This window comes from Onychomys torridus, chromosome 4, assembly GCF_903995425.1.
Source record: "Onychomys torridus chromosome 4, mOncTor1.1, whole genome shotgun sequence".
Classification (NCBI taxonomy): Eukaryota; Metazoa; Chordata; class Mammalia; order Rodentia; family Cricetidae; genus Onychomys; species Onychomys torridus.
This window is the reverse complement of record NC_050446.1, coordinates 47215027-47231737: the sequence shown is the minus strand read 5'-3', so window position 1 is coordinate 47231737 and position 16711 is coordinate 47215027. Positions and strand designations below refer to the sequence as shown.

The following is a 16711-nucleotide window of genomic DNA, read 5'->3' as shown; positions in this document are numbered from 1 at the left end:
TCTCACTGAACCCAGAGCTTGCCAGTTTTGACTGGTCTAGTTAGCCAACCTGCCTAGGGATTCTGTCTGTGCCTCCTGGGTGCTGGAATTACAAGTGGCCACCATACATAAGCTTTTATGTGGGTTCTGGGAATCCAAACTCCAGTTCTCAAGCATGGTAAGTGCTTTATCCCCTGAGCCATCCACTCCCAGTCACCATCTTGCTTTTTCTAAAAAATGGGACAAGTCAGGGTGGGAATACAGCTTGGTTGGTAAAGTATTTGCTACAAGAGCATCAGGTTCCAAGTTGATCCCAGTGTGGATGTATGTATACACCTGTAATCTCAGTGCTGGGAAGACAGAGACTGCAGGATCCAGGGAGCTTGCTGGCCAGGGGAACTGGGAGTGAGCCCCAGGTTCAGTGGGAGGCCTGCCTCAAAAAATAAGGTGTATTGGAGACACGGCTCAGCTGTTTAGAGCACTTCCTCCTCTGCTAGAGGACCCGGTTTCAATTCCCAGCACCCACATGGTGCTTCACAAATATCTTTAACTCTGGTTTCAAGGGGTTTGACATCCTTTTCTGGCCTCTGAGGACACCATACATGTAAAGAAACACACATTGAATAAACACATTTTTTTAAAAGACGGAAAAGAGGCTAAAGATGTTGATCTCTGGCTTCTACACATGTATACATATGCACACATACATGAACAAGTACGTAAGCAGACAATTAATTACTAACCAAAAAATACAAATGGGTGAACAAGCTGGTTTTCTTTAGAAGTTTCATTGCTTTGATTTCTTCATGGCGGTTTCATTAGCTCCTTTCTTTCTTGCTTTTTCTTGTGCATATTTGTGTGTATGTGTATGTGTGTGAACATGTGTCTTACTTCTCTGTTGCTGCGATAAAACACATTAGATCAGATCCTAGCCTGGACAATCAGGTGCAGTTTCTCAGGAAAATTGAGAAAGTTTGATTGTTAGATAACTAACCAGAGAGTCTTCATTTTTAAAGGGTGATGTTGGCTTGTTGCTTTTGCATGTTTACATGTGTAGTATTTGTGCACATGTGTACAGGCACATGTGTGCATGTGTGGGTGGAGGCCAGTGGTTCACAATGGGTGTCTTTCTTGGCCATTCTTTATTTACTGTGGCAGGATCTCCCACTGAACCTGGAGCAGGCTAATTTGGTGAGTCTAGCCTGTCAGTTCGCTCCGTGGATTCCCTGTCTCTCTCTCTGCCTGCCTGCCTGCCTGGGTTTTACGTGAGTTCTAGTGAAATCCACTTTCACATTTGCACAGGAAGCCCTTTATCCACAGCCATCTCCCCAGCCCTGAGACACTGCCTTTTGAATCTGCATCCCCTGCTCAAAAACAAAAACAAAAACAAAAAAACCCTTTTTAAAAAATAAGTCTTCAATTTCTGTTAAGATTCCCAAATCAATGAGCCTATCATTAAAGGACTATGAAGATCCACCTTCACCACACATGTCCAGGGCACCTGGTTCTCTCAGAAACATTGCTAATATCTCCTGCAGATCCCCCCCAGGCTCGATGCAGCTGGTGCATTTAACTGTGTGATCTGGGGGAGGGGGGAGATGAAAAACCCCAGGCACCATTCAGAACCCTTCTTCTAGGAATCCACCTTGGAAAAAAAAACCCAAAGAGGCTGGTGTCTAATTCTTCACGTGATGATGAGGGTCAGTATAGAGGCTGGCTCTCCACATGCTCTTCTCAGAGAGCTTGGCATCCTTCTTCTGCAGCGAAGATCATGAAGCCAGCTGGCTCTGCCATGCTGTACTGCTAGCACAGTGGGAAGTCACTGTGGGCTAGGGTCTGGGCCTCAGCTTCACAGGCTCTGAAATTCAATTTGTCAGTTCACTGAGGAATAATAGAGCCGGGGTAACAGAGTTACACTAACCACACTTACAGAGTTGTATTTGAAAGGCAGGATGCCAGGGTATGATTTTTGCAAGGGGCAGCAAATTGGACCAGATTTGTTCCCTCACTAGCTGGTCAATATCTTCTGGAGACTAAAGTGTAGTAGAGTTAGAGAGGCAGTCTTAGAGGACAAGGCTCATCGCCGGGCTTGTCTGGCGGCTGGTTTTTTCTTGTATTAGGTCAGACCCTCTTACTATCTTTTCTTAGATAAGAGTTGAGACACACCAGGTGCCTGTTAGACTCTCTTTCCTAAGCCTCCTTTAAAATGCCTTCTTCGTGACTTTTTATTAATTTTGACGTACATTTTGAAAGTTACGACTTACCTTGTATCGCTTACCACGCATTGGCGCCTAAACAAACTGAGACCTGTGTTGGCGCTGCACACTTGAGAGCATAAGCTAACTTCAAAGCAGAGCAGGTTGCAGCCACATCATCCCTGGTGCCTCTAAACATAGGAGCATTTCTGCCAAGCTTGTTCCTCACGTGGCAGCCCCGGGAGGAAGGTTACTCAACACAACTAGCAAACTGTCCGTGTCCCTTTGATGACATGGGACCAAAGGACCTCTTAGTAGGAGATCAATTTCCTGCCCTCAAGGAGCAGCTGTCAAGCAGGCATCCCAGCAGACAAGATGCTCCTAGCAGGTTGTGTGAACAGATCAGGCCTCTGTGACCCTTGAGGGAGGCAGGTTTCAGATACACTCACCACCCAGCTTTCTTTATGGACCGTATTATCATAAGAAAGAAGAGATTGGAAAGGGTTCCAACACAGTCAAGCCACAAGGTAAATGAAGATATACAAGGGGTGACATCAGGGGACACTGTCCTTTGTTGAAAACCCTGTGCTGACTTGAGACTGGTAATTTTCATGTGAACTAGAGCTAGGTAGATGGAGCCTCTCAAGGCTTCTTAGGAAGTGTGTGTGTGTGTGTGTGTGTGTGTGTGTGTGTCTGTGTTATACATATGCGTGGCATATGTATCTGTGTGTGTGTCAGTGGGGGGGGGGCAGTGCAAGAGTAGAGTCATGTGAGAATTGAGTGTTTGTGAGAAAACTCGAAGGAAATAAGACAAGAGTCTTGTGACCTCAGTTTCTTCAAAACACAGAATTGTCCTTGGAAGGTGTTCGCATGCTTCTCCCAGGAGTAGCAGCTAGGAGTCAGACTTCGGCTGTTGTTATTCGTATACGCCTCTATGGAGAAACATGTTCTTGCTCCCTGTGGCTCATCCTTGTGATTGAACACTCTACTCAGGTGACTCACCCTCAGATTATAAGTTGTCTGATGCTCTGAATAAAGTTGACTATTGCATGAGACTTTAGTCTGCCTCCTGTTTAGGCCCCGCTCTCCCAGGTTCACACAGCCAACCGGAACATGCACAGAGGTCAGGGAAGATATCAGTTGATCTGCTCTATCTTCCTCTCCCTTATTTATGCCTTTGAGACAGGATCTCTCATTGAACTCATGGCTAGGCAACAAGCCCCACTGACCCTCATGTCTCTAGCCCCAACAGGGCTGGAGTTCCAGGCATGAGTAGTCGTGCCTAGCTTTTATGTGGGTGCTGACATCTGAACCTGCATAGCAAGCTCTCTTACCCATTTAGGCATCTCTCCAGCTCCATTGTTTAGTTCTAATAAAGGACAAAGAACTCTCCAAAGGTGGGGGTATCATGAGGAAGGCACTCCAGCATCCCCAGCATGGCCCCGACTCTTCCCTGACTTGTGCTGTGTGGGTGGTGTTGCATATTTTCACCTCAAGTGCTCATTAGCTTTGAACACACAGAGTAGAAGGTATTAAAGTGATTTTTTAAGGCTAATCTATGAAAATATATCAACATCTTCTTTTCTGACCAAAATAAATGACTTAAAGACCTGGCAGCAAGGTCTTCCCATTCTCCCTTTTTTGTTTTCTGATTAAAGATTATTTTCTGTGATGAAAAGTGAGATACATTACCTTTGTACTGTCTCTTATATAGGTACCAAAGGAGAAGATAATAGAGGTAGGAATAATCTTCACACTTAGCTAAAATTAGTACCCAGATGTATATCTTTTCAGATACTTTCTATGCATTTAATATATATTTTAAAAACTAGTGGCCCATGCTACTTTTAGCTATGACATATCAGCATTTTAGCCTTCCTTTTATAATTCTGAGTGTATTTTTAATATATTATAGCTTTCTAATACCCACATATGTAAAGATATATGCATACCATCATATTTATGGTTGTATAATGTTCCATTGAGTGATTGGCATAAGTGAGTTGAATAATCATGTTTTAAAAATTAAAATTGTGTCCACTTCTCTCTTACACCATCATATTTATGGCTATACGGTGTTGCATTGAGTGATTAGCAAAAGTGAATTGAATAATCATGTATTTTTAAGTATATAAATTATGTCTTATGGTGTGAAATTGTTGGGCCTAGGGGTAAGAAAATCTTTTTCCTACTCTAAGAGTTTAAACTACAACATCAGTTTCTCCCCTAAAAAGAAACAAAACTTAACATCTAGCCACACATGTATGAAAGGTATTGCTTTCTGTATCTCCAACACTAGACGTTATCAGTCATTTTAGTCTTCACATGCTTCTGTCAGAAACTGGTGCTTTGATATTTTTCTCCCTTACATTTATAAAGAGGAAAACATCATCATGAGCTTTAGTATATGACATCATGGGGCTGCAAAGGACATAATAGAAGAGGAAGGAACTGGGTGTATTTGGAAACCAGGGACCCAGGAGGACTGCACCTAACAGTTTGGCTTTTGTTTTTATTTTTCTGGATAACTCAGCACTTTTAATACAAACACTGAAAGACACATCTCATTTCCCTCGCCAATCAGTGTTGTTGCCGAAGGAGGCTGGATATGCAAATCGTACTTAAATATGTGGAATGCCATTGCTCTGAAATAGACTTGTTTTTCTGTTTTAGAACCTGGTTCAAGGATTAATTCATCTGAAGGACTCTAAGAGCTAATAAATGTTTCATATTCCACCACTTTACGTCAGTGCCAGTCAGGTTTGTGGACTCACGCTAATTTCCCGGATCCTACCAGGCTTTTCCAGAGAAGCGTATTTGTTCACGCTGGTGCCTTTCTCTCGCAGTGAGCCCACCGTGTTAATTTACTGGTTCTTGTGTTCTCACTCTCTCCCTTCCTCCCTCTCCTGCATTTCTCCATCGCAGGTGGCTGTCACTCCTGATGGAAAAGGTACCTTAGTGGACAAGTGACAGTCTTGGACTTTCACCAGCACTGCAGCCTCTGGCTGGGGAGGAATGTAATGGGAGCAGTGAAAGGGCTCTGAGACCTGAAAGTATGCAGCACCGTCTGTCTGAGGGCCACACTCTGGCAGGGTGGGCTGATGGGGGAAGGGTAGGGGTGGAGTCGCCAGAGACCAGGGCAGCAACAGGTGCGGTCTGCTCACTTCCTGGGGAGTACAGAGTACAGACTTGGTGGGGTCATCTCATTCATCCTCAAACTACAGCTGATGATTTAGGTCCCTGAACATCCCCATTTCACAGACTGGGGAGAGGAAGCTGGCCCATCTGTCTGAGGAAGCAGTCTAGGTCAGAAGTGGATGTAAACCAGGTCTGGCTGCTGCACCGTTAGAGCACTGGTACAATCAGCATTAAGTTCTGGAAAATATTTGAGAACAAATTAAAAGAAGCTCCACTCTATCTTTGAGCCCTGACTGGCCTTTAAACCTACCCTGTATCTGTGGGCCAGTATTAAGAAATGCATACCACGCCATGCTTAGGCTCTGACTTGGTAGCAAGCCTTCTCTAGATTTTATCTGAGAAATACATATGAACTGTGCAATGCAAGTCCTTCCATAGCTTTCTAGACACCATCCATCCGTCCGTCCGTCCATCCATCCATCCATCCATCCGTCCGTCCGTCCGTCCATCCATCCATCCGTCCATCCGTCCATCCATCAGTCCGTCCATCCGTCCATCCATCCATCCGTCGGTCCACCCCACAAACACCTACCCATTAGTCTTCCACAGTTCTAGGCAATGAGGATAAAGCAGTGATCAAGGGGCCTGAGAGTCCTCTGTTGGAAACCCAATTGAAACAAAAACTACAGAATGCTAAATAGAAGTACGTGCCCAAGAAGAAAGTAAAAGCGAGGAAGGAACAGAAGGTATTGGAGGAGAGACTTTGGGCAGATGAAGTGGTTACAGAAAGTGACAGCTGAGTCACTTAGTAAATAAGCAGGAGCACATATTTTCCAAGATTCCTAAAGGGTGAAAAATGCCGTTTTATGGCCGGCAGAGCCAGAGAGTGTGAGAGCAATTGGTAAAGGCTTTGGGGCACGCTTCAGGACCCCTCTTCATGTGTGAGCACTTGGTAAAGGCTTAGGGGCACACTTCAGGACCCCTCTTCATGTGTGAGCACTTGGTAAAGGCTTAGGGGCACACTTCAGGACCCCTCTTCATGCTGAACACATGGTTCATAATTAGCACCAAACTACCTGGGCTACAGTTACCAGATAAAATACAGGACAGATATCCAGTCGAATGTGAAGTTTGGATAAGTAATCATTAATTCTTAAAGTATTTTCAAATACTTCTTGTGATGTGCTGATATGAAAAAAAAGTATTTGTTTCTTTCATAAATGTCAAATGTAAGTGGGCAGCCTGTACTTCCATTTGCCAAGTGAAATCAACACCTCCATTTCTTCATCAATAAGATATAAATAAAAACCCTTGTTGAGCTGGGAGAAAATGATCACATCCGTGTTTTTAGGAAAAAAGAAAGAAAAAAAAGTCTATTGATTTTTAAAAGAATTAAATCGAGAGATAGGCAGGGCCAGAAGTTAGAAACAAAACACAAACCTAATAAAGTTTTACATTTCCTGCTTAAGATGTACTGCTTACTTCCCAGAGAGAAATCCCTAAACACAGAAATGACAGGAGGGAGGCAGTGACCTCGGAACAGATTCTTTTCTGTCACCCCTGTGTTTCCTCGGAGTAGGTTTTTCTTCCAATGGATTTCACTGTGTTGTCCAGTTGGGTCTCGAACTCCCAGGTACAGGAAACATTCCTGCCTTGATCTCTTGAGTAGTTGGGGCTCCAGTCACATCTCTCCCACTTTGGGGGGGGGGGGTCTTGACATAGCATGTAGGTTGACCTATGTTGAGTCATAGACTTAGCACTTTAAAAACTGAGTTAGCACGGAGCATGGTGGCACGGTGTCTCTCATCCCAGTACTCTGGAGGGAGGTCTCTGTGAGTTTGACACTAGTCTGGTTTACATATAGTGAGTTCCAGGGTGGTCAGGGCTATAAGGAAAGTTGCTGTCTTTAAATAAACAAACAGCGGCACCAGACACTAGAGGAACTTCGGTACTGCACTAAAGCTGGGCAAGCGTGACGGGAAGATTATGAATCTGAAGAGAATGAACTGGCGAGTCAGAGAGACGCAGGGGAACTGACCTGGGTTTTAACTGTACCTTTTTGTTTTGACTAAGTTTCAAACTTCTACAAGAGATGCAGGACAAGCAGACTATTACAGCGCACCTATTCGCTTTGTCCTTGTTTTTCCCAGCACCGGCAGACAACAGCACAGGTATACACAATCACACAGACTTTTTCTGAACCTTTGCAGAAACCCCCCACGCTGCTTTATCTCTTAACTGCTCCCGTGTCTGTTTCTCAAAAGAAAGAGTGGTCTCTTACCAGAGTGTGGTGACTAAAATCAGAGAATTAACACTCTTAGTGAGATTCTATGAACCACTTCACAGTGTTCCAGATTTTACAAAATATCCCAGTGACAACTTCTGTAGCAGAGGAAACCCTGGCATCACATTCAGTTATGTCTCCTTCCATCTGGGAGAGCCCTCAGTCCCCTCTCTGGTTCGTTCTGCAGCCTACTGGCCAGTTATCTTCCAGCAGACTCCGCTGTCGGGGGCTGTCTGCTGTTTCCTCGGTATTAAACCCAGGTCATGCTTGTTTGGCAGGAAATCCACAGACAAGATGCTCTTCTCAGGAAGCCCATGCGGTCTGGTGGCTCCATCACTGTGATGCTGTCATTTGGTCAAAGTGACTTCTGCAAGGTTCCTCTTTTACAAGCTTCCTTGGGGGTGAGGGGGATTTACTCTGACATTGGGAAGAGTTGTTATCACTGAAAGTCTTTCACTGTACCGTTTTTTAGCACCCACTCATGATTCTCACCTAGAGCAGTGATGGTTCTGGTACTTGGAAATGTCAGTTTTTCCAGATCATCAAATTTACATTTCTTATTTCACATTTTAATTGCAATGATGAACTTCCTGACACCCCCTCTTCCTTCTGTTTCTTCTATTAATGTGGACTCCTGAATTCTTCTTACTCAGTAGGTTATATTCTTTTTTTCATCATTTTTTACTTTGATATCCAAACTGTCCTGAATTTAGCCCTGGTTTAATATTAGAGGGCTTGGAGTAGCCGGCGCTGAAGAATATTATCGAGACTTTCATAAAGGAAGAATACGCTGCCAGCATAACACTAACTGCTCCTGCGGCCCCTAGGCCTGGGTGCTGTCACACATCAGATGAGGCACCATACATTACTGTGTGCAATCTCTTAGTGGTGTGCCAATTGCTCTTCCACTTAAATATCTGGGGAAACTGAGGCCCCGGGGAAACTGAGGCCCCGAAAAAACGAGTGGGTTCAGGAAGCTTTTACCATCAGGAGGTTGTGGGGGGTGGCCTCTGGGACTTCATTGTCTGCAGCAACCTCTCAAATGTGTGTGTGAAAACCCCAGAAAAGAACAAGACTTTGCAAGCAGGAGGAGTGCACTGTCGTGGGCGGCCCTCCCACTCAGCAATCTGACCTTTCTGCGCGTTTACAAACACAGCATTTGGAAGCTATCTCCAAGTCTGTATCACTCGGTGGACTTCCCTACCCTGCTTCATGGGAGCCAGCTCACCCTGCCCGGAACCCTGTGAGAGAAGCATGGAGAAGGACATGGTGTGTGTTGCTGTCAGAAGCCACAGATACAGAGAGGCATGGCTTGCTTGGTCATGTCCCTCTGGGAAGCATGCTCGGCTCCTCTAGATACACGAAAGCCACATCTGGGCTTTCTCTGAACTGACAGAGTAGCAGAGTGGGATTCTGCAGCTCACCAGTTTTTCAGATCCCAGCTGAAGACCAGACTGCAGTTCCCTGGGGACTCCCTGAGTCCTCCTGTGTGCTGGCCGGCTAGATCTTCCCACAATACCACCTCCACCATCACCACACTTAATATAAACCGCAGATTCTGCAAGCATGAGCTTAGGGGAAAGAGGGTGCCTCACGATGGTGAAAATAACTCCACCAACTACCCTGCCTTGGAGCGAAAACACAGTTGGCTCTGACAAGAGCAGCCCTCGACCTTCCAGGAGGAACAAACTAAAAATAAAAGGCAACAAGGTGCTTCCTGCCAGTCTGTAAATCCAATAGGCAAAGAAGACACCTCAACCTGGCACTGGGTAGAGCGCGCCAGCTCGGCTCCCTCCACCGGAGAGCAGCCATGTGGTTCGCAGAGTCAACAGCTGCCAGGCAGAAGCCCCCAGATTAACCCATAGGTGGTGTTGAACCACTTCCCATTAAGATATTTGCAAAGCAAACAAAAATGATAGCCCCACTCGGAGGCCTGGGAGCCAGCCAGGAGGCTGGCTGCGCTTCTTGACATAAAGGGCTCTCTGGGGAGGGGCAGGCAGGAAGGCTACTCCTACCCACACCCAGACTGTTGTTGATCTTGGCTACTAGAATCGTCCTATGGGGGAGCTGTTTATTATCTAACTTCCCGATCACACTCTCACACAATCTCTGTTTCTCCGTATCACACTCTTCCCCACGGCAACCATTCAGATGCAAAGAACAAACGCGGCCGCTCTTGGATCTCCTGATCAAGGAGCAGTGACTAGGATGTGTGCAGAAAGGCAGCGACACCACTGCCCTTAACATTTCATGGCCAACACTTGCTTGGGACAATACAGAGAGAAAATATCTTGATAGATCTGTGTTCTCACAGATAAGAGCCTGCTGCTGCAAGTCACAAAATGAATTTGGGGCTAAACACTAATGGTTTTTCCCCCTTCTAACTAAATGGAGAAAATGAAATAAAATTAAGAAATGTGCAAAATTCATGTTTCCCAGTATGGAAGATGATGACCTTGGCATCTTTAAATATTTGTGGTGGGATACATACACACAAAATTCATTTTTATAAGAAGGGAAAATATATTTCTTGTAACACCTCATACTTGAGTATCTTTTCTTAACTTCTTCAAAACGGAGGCATGTTTTTGGCAGAGCTTATCCCCAGGCTGTATATTGTGAGGGTCTCAAGGCAGACAAAAGAGTGAAGCCCTGAACCCCAGACTTGCATGCACTCACTCACAGAACACAGAGGAGGAAGGAGAGTTGAGGAGCAGCCAGGACCAAGCACACTTCGTCATCATTTGAAACTGTCTTTTAGAGTAGGAACTAGATTTAGAGATGTCGGGTGTGTTAATTATATGAGGAGAGAGGAAGGGTAGGATGGAGGGAGAGAGGAGAGAGGAGGGAGAGAGGGGAACTGGAGAGGTAGATTTCTTTAGAAAAGTGGGGGTCTTCTCATACTGAAAATTATTTTTATACAAAAAGAGAACACTATCTTACCTCTCATTGTATAAAACTAAAGAACTTTTGTTTTTCTTTTTAGAATCTTGCTACATCATTCACTTTTAGATGCTGTTTAGGACTGAATAGGACTGAATGTGGCTTTATAGACAAGCAAGTCTTCTCAAGAGACAGTGTACCCAACTTTGCAGAGCAACATTGCTGACAGGAAGGGTGTTAGGGCAGATAGAGCTAACCACAAAAGCTCCTGTCCATGTCCACCAGTCACCACACAAAAGGTGGTGGGGTGGGATGATGACTTCAACATAGATAAAGCGGAACATTGGACACTGGTTCTTAACACACAGTCCATCTTGACTGAGGTACTAGGTATAAACCCCTGACTCTCATAGTATGGGAGGGACGGGGATCAGATCAGAAAGGCCCAGGGTCCTGTCTACCATGCACTCTGACATCCTCCCTGTTGAAGTTCCTATGCTCTATCTCTAAGACTGAGTTTAACTTGAGGGAATTCTAGACAGCCGCCTGCTAACAGCTGAACTTCTGGAAAACAAAAACAACAACAACAACAACAACAAAAACTAACAAAATATCTTTCTAAATGTGAGTTTGTTTTTGAGTCTGGATGGTAGATCGCAGAAAAGTGGTATGATTTTAATGGTACCTCCTCATTTCATTAGTGCTGATAGCTTTTGAAGAAAGCAGCTCTTTGCTGTGTAAAAAGTTAATTAGCATGCAGAAGTCAAACCTAAGAGAACCAGAAAGCATGAAAACAGTCTCCCATCAACTACTTAATGCCTGTTATGACCAAAGAGTCCAAGTTCTAGGTTCTGTGAGAGATACAGAAGTAAGTGGCAGTTTCAGCTCTAGTGTTTACTATCTCTCATGGGGTAGAAAGACGGCAACTAATATTTTGCTTACCTACGGCATGCTGGGTAGTCCTTTAAGTGTCTCTTATGGTTATTATCAAACCATCAATATGGGATAGGTGAAATTATTAGAATCATACTTTTCTAAGGTCATGTAGCTAGCTGGACATAGACCTGGACAGAGACAGTCTAGCTCCAGAGGCAGTAGCCTGAATTGTCTCCTTTACCTGGTAAGGCCCCAGGACACAGGAGGCAGCATCCCAATGCAGAGGCTGGCATGGCCAAGTAAGGATGAGCAGACCAGCAGTCAGGGAGCTACAGAAGACAGCATTGAATCTACTCCAACACATCACCACCAGATACTCCAAGTTCTAAAAAGCTATTGGAAATCTGGGTTGTTGCATGAAATATTTCTATCATCAAAAATGGAAAAGGCTAGTCAAAGGCTTGATCTATATCTGTTGGTCAGTAGAGGGGACCCACTTCGCTGTCACAGTTTGTTCAGTTTGTCCCCATCTGTCTTTGCCCTTACTGGTCCTATCTACTTCACTCCACCCCACTCATTCTTAGTGTTCTTCCCCCTGGACCCTTCACTGTGCCCAGAGTAGTCCCTGCCCACCCTGAGGCTAGACCACAGCCTGCTCCTTCTCCTGCCTGGGATACCTTTCTGCTTGTGTCTGCTCTAGGCCCTGTGGGAAGTGCCACAGGATTGAGACTTTAACATCAACAGGAAGGCCGGGCAGAGCCAGCCTATCCGCAAGGATTAGCAGGAAGAGATGCACAGAAATCGCAAAGCAAAAGACATGTTGAAAACCTCCCAACAGTTCCAAATATTTGCAAAGGGCCCCTGGTCCTTGGAATCTGGCACTATAAAGAGATTGCTGACATTCTCGACATACACAAATCTTCTAAAAGGGTCCTTTGCAGAAGGATCGCTGATGATTTAGGGTTTGTTGAAATAGTTCAGATAAATATTTATGTACAGCCATAAGCAAATCTACAAGGAAAAATATAACGCAAAACAGATTTTTCCTTGAAGCCCTTTCAGCTGGTGATAAGATCCCTAGCTTCAAAGGTTTGGGAAATAAATGTAACCAATTAATAGCTTAAACATCTTGGGAGTCTAAGAAGACTCTCACAATCAACGAAGCTCTGAAGGTTACATGTGAGCATGTATGCTGGCTGCATCCTGGGCCCTGGGCAGGGGGAGTCCAGGGCCTGAAGTCAACCTGGGATTTACCCCGAGATCAGAACAAGAAACACAAAGGAAGTTTGGCATTCAGGTTAGAGCAGAGAGTTAGCATCTGTCAAAGACGCTGAAGCTTTGGAAATCTTCAATGTTTATCTTGGACTACAATTCTAGTGCTGCTCCAGAGAGGCCTAGCCCCGTCCTACATCAGCTTTAAATGCTACTATTACTACTACGGCTGCTGCCTCCATTTCTGTCACCATGACAATGACCCAACAGCCTTCCTTGTTGTGTCTAGCGCCGGGCTTGCTCCTTCACAGAGATGTTTCTCGAGCTTTCCCAGCTGCCTCTCCTTCTGCACTCCAAGATTCTAAAGTTCAGAGGAAGGAAGGAAGGAACACACCAAGGGCGGTAAAGCCTGTAAGTGATTGAGGTAAGATTTGAACCCATGGCTGCTACTCAAATAAGGTAGCACGTCGACAGTGTCTACCGTATCATAGGTACCTCCTAAGAAGACCACCACTGCTTCCCCCTTCTCTCTGAGTCACCATTTTCCCTCCATCACCTCACAGTGCATGGGGCAGGATGTGGCTGGGAAATCTGCTGGAGGATTTCTTGTCTTTCCTCCTCTGAACACTGGCATGTACTCCCACAATGGACTCGCCACACAGAGTATTTGTCAAGCAATGTGGCAATCTGTACTTCACAGGCCACATGAAGATCTGGCCCACAGTTGGCCCTGCTGACTGGGAGGCTGCTGCTCTGGCTTGTCAATCCTGAGGGCAGGCCGATTGGCTCCAGCCCCAGAGCTACAAGGGTAACACATAGAAGAGGCATGCACCCATCTCCCTGTCTTGTGAGGTGCCAGCTCTCTTCAAGATGCCCGGATCAAGAAGGTTCCAGTCACTCTGAAGTGTCCACAGTGAGGCAGCTTCTCTAGGGTGTGTTACAGCTGCATGCAGAACCACTGCATCCTCCCCATCTGTGCCCTCCACATCTGTGCCCTCCACATCTGTGCCCTCACCTCCTTCCTATGGGTCCCTCTTATATAACAACAGGCTGCCTGCAGCGGGAATCGGAACACAAAAAGCCTCAGAACTTTGCTACAAGCAGGTCAGATTAAATCAAGGGGTACTTCCCACACTTACCATGGAGGGTTACCATCATCTGAGCAAGGCCTAAACCCAGAAATCATTCACTGTACACTGTCACCGGGTCACACAGAAAATGGAGCTGAGATGTAACTTTGCACCTACTGCCTCCCACTCTCAGGCCAAGTCTGGCTTCTCTCCTGCTAAACTGACCTACTTCATCACACAGAAGTGGAAGCACCTTCCCCATGAGGCTGGAGACTAGGAACTTGGTGCTGGAATGTCCTTTACCAACTGAAGGGTGACAGTTTTATGTCAATCATGATATATTCCTTAGCTGGTTGTGATTTAAGATTAAAGCCATGACAAGTAAAGACACAACATAGAACAGAAAAAGCCCTGGAGTAATCATTTGGCATCTGGAGCCTAGGGAAGCAGTAGACTTTACCAGTTGAGAGTGTGGATGCTGGTGTAGATGGCCTCTGTTCAAATTCTGACACAGTCAATAATTTATAACCTCTAAATGTTAGAAATGCTAGAATATGTGGCTCTTCTTTGCTTGAGCCATTTCCTGTCTGTAAAACAGCCAAGAGGATGTAAGCAAGCATTAGCTGCTGTTGCTATTGGAGACAGAGGTTCTGGACTCAGAACTCAGACTTGCCCCTTGTGTCTATATGATACTGTGTGACCTACACCCACTGATGGAGGGCAGACACCCTGTAAGAAATATGATAAAGTCAGCCCAGAACTTAATTTTTCCCCTTTCTTTTCATTCATTAATCACTTCCGCTCAATTTTTGTAGAGCCAGGGATCAAACCCAGATCACACATATACAAACCCAGCGCACTCACACATCCGCAGCTCTGGTGTCTGAGCCAGCATTTGATGGCTAGCTACCTTAGCTGTCACCAGGCTCCGCCTCCCCATCTATAACAGAATGATACTGCCTGCAAACGACTAGTGTATCAGCTATGTGAAATACATATGGGAAGTGACCCACCCAGTGCTGAGCATGGGATGGGACTGGAGAGACTGCCTCCACACATCCCCGCTCTCATCCTCTGCACTTCTCATCATGTCTGACTCCTCCTACAAACTCCTCCTGGTTCTCTCTGTCCTCCTTTCCTCATGGAAGGGAACTGTGTGTTAGCTTTTTCTGTGGACCGAAAACTTCAGTCTCTTATCAGCTTTGGGTTTTTTTTTTTTTTAATTTTGTTTGTTTGTTTGTTTGTTTTAGCACAAACTTCATTCTGGTTAGTTCTTCCCTTTTTTCATTGTGCCTTCCTGCCTTCAGCTCTATCCCCGTCCTGATAACCTATGTAATGCAGCCTGGGAACCTCTCCTGAGGGAAGGAATGTTAGAAGCTTGCCCTGAGGAGCGGGATGGAAAAGTTCTGAGGTCTCTAGGCTAAGAATCTCGGTCTCTGCAGATGTGATTAGCGCAAATGTCCACTGAAACAGCAAATGTCTGGGTAGCGGGAAGTTACTTTTTTTTTCTTTTGCCTAGGATTTTTCAACTTTAATGCTATTGATATTTTATGTTGGACAATGCTTTGGGAGGCTGTGCTGCTTTTTGTAGGCTACATAGCCAAATATTGCTGGCTCCTACTCAGTAGGTCCTAGTAGCTATCATGACATTCTCTCCACACTGTGACAACCAAAAATGTCTTTAGCTATTGCCAGCTGTCCAGTGATGTTGGTACTGTGTTGTTCCAAGTTGAAAACCATGATTTTAACCCAAAGGGACCAATGAAAGGTTTTACCAAGATGAGAACTCAAACAGGTTGGAAGTTGGAGAGATGACTCAGCAGTTAAAAGCACTTGATGCTCTTCCAGAGGACCTGGGTTCAGTTCCCAGCACCCACATGGCAACTGACAACTGTCTTTGATTCTAGTCCTGGAGCTAATGCCCTCTTCTGGCCTACAGGGGCACTGCATGTACATGGTAAAAAACATCAATACACATAAATATAACTAAAGAATCTTTTTAAAAAAATCTAGATTGCATTCAGGTTGTCCTTATGAAATGAAGACTTCGTTCTATAGAATGATGAATTATAACTTTGGGGATTCTGAAAGAAACACATTTTGGCTCCATTCTTCCCAATTTACCATATTAACATAGTGGTAGGAATACTATGCGGTTCATGGAGAACCTGGGTCTACAAGAGAACTCATATGGGTAATACTCACCTATTTGGACTGAGGATGTAGCTCAGTTGGTAGAACACTTGCCTAATAAGCATGAAGTGTATTTTACCCCTGGTACCGAATAAACCAGACGTGGTGGTGCATACTTATAATCCCTGCACTTGGGAGATAAAGTCAGGAAGATCAGAAGTTCAAGGCTGTCCTTGCCTATATACTGAATTCCAGGTCAGTCTGGGCTCCATGAGATATTATGAGAAAGAAAGTTAACTCACCAATCTGTGTCAGCTTTAGCAGAAAAGTTACTTGAGGTTTCTTCATGGCCACTGTTGGATTCTGCTTCAGAATTTGGACAGCTTTTCTTATCAGAAGGGGTCTGGAGAACTAAAAGAAAACAACCACAGAGTACTCAGAGGTCAAAGGGCAAGGTTGGAAGCAGGCAGGGCTGAGTTCTGTTGCTTGCCTGGGTTCTACAGCTCCTTTCTTCCAGCCCCTGAGCCCTACCCCTGAACATCTGCAGATTTCTAGGGTATGCCCTAAAACAGGCATGTTCTGGGATTCTAGATCTTGTCCAGTGTCAAGTACCAGTCCACAGATCAGATAAAATAGCTCATAGAAAACAAGCTAGTACTTCTGCTGTTAGTTCTATACAGTGGGGAGAGATTGCAGGCCCACAAGAGGTAGATAGGTTCTAACAGAAGCACCATGTGAGAGCTGGGAGAGCACTGTGCTGGACGTAGCTGAGCGACTCCTGGTTCTGGCTGTCAGAATATGAGTAGAATTAGCTGTAAAGACTCAATCATTCCAGAGGTGGCCTGTTTCCACATTGTTCTGGAAGGCAGTTACCTGATGAGTTTCTTAACAGAGCAAACAACAAATACAGTTGTTCTCTCCTGTGACAGCGGCAGCCAAGA

The 16711-nt window shown here is 45.1% G+C and overlaps 1 protein-coding gene across 1 annotated transcript in view; it reads right to left on the bottom strand.

Annotated features, from left to right (window-relative positions):
- Nucleotides 1-16711, bottom strand: part of Myo3b (myosin IIIB) — a 336688-nt gene that overhangs the window by 83243 nt on the left and 236734 nt on the right. The window contains exon 28 of the mRNA XM_036185605.1: nt 16073-16181. Within this exon, the coding sequence (XP_036041498.1) occupies nt 16073-16181 (109 nt within the window). The remainder of the gene's footprint in view (nt 1-16072; nt 16182-16711) is intronic.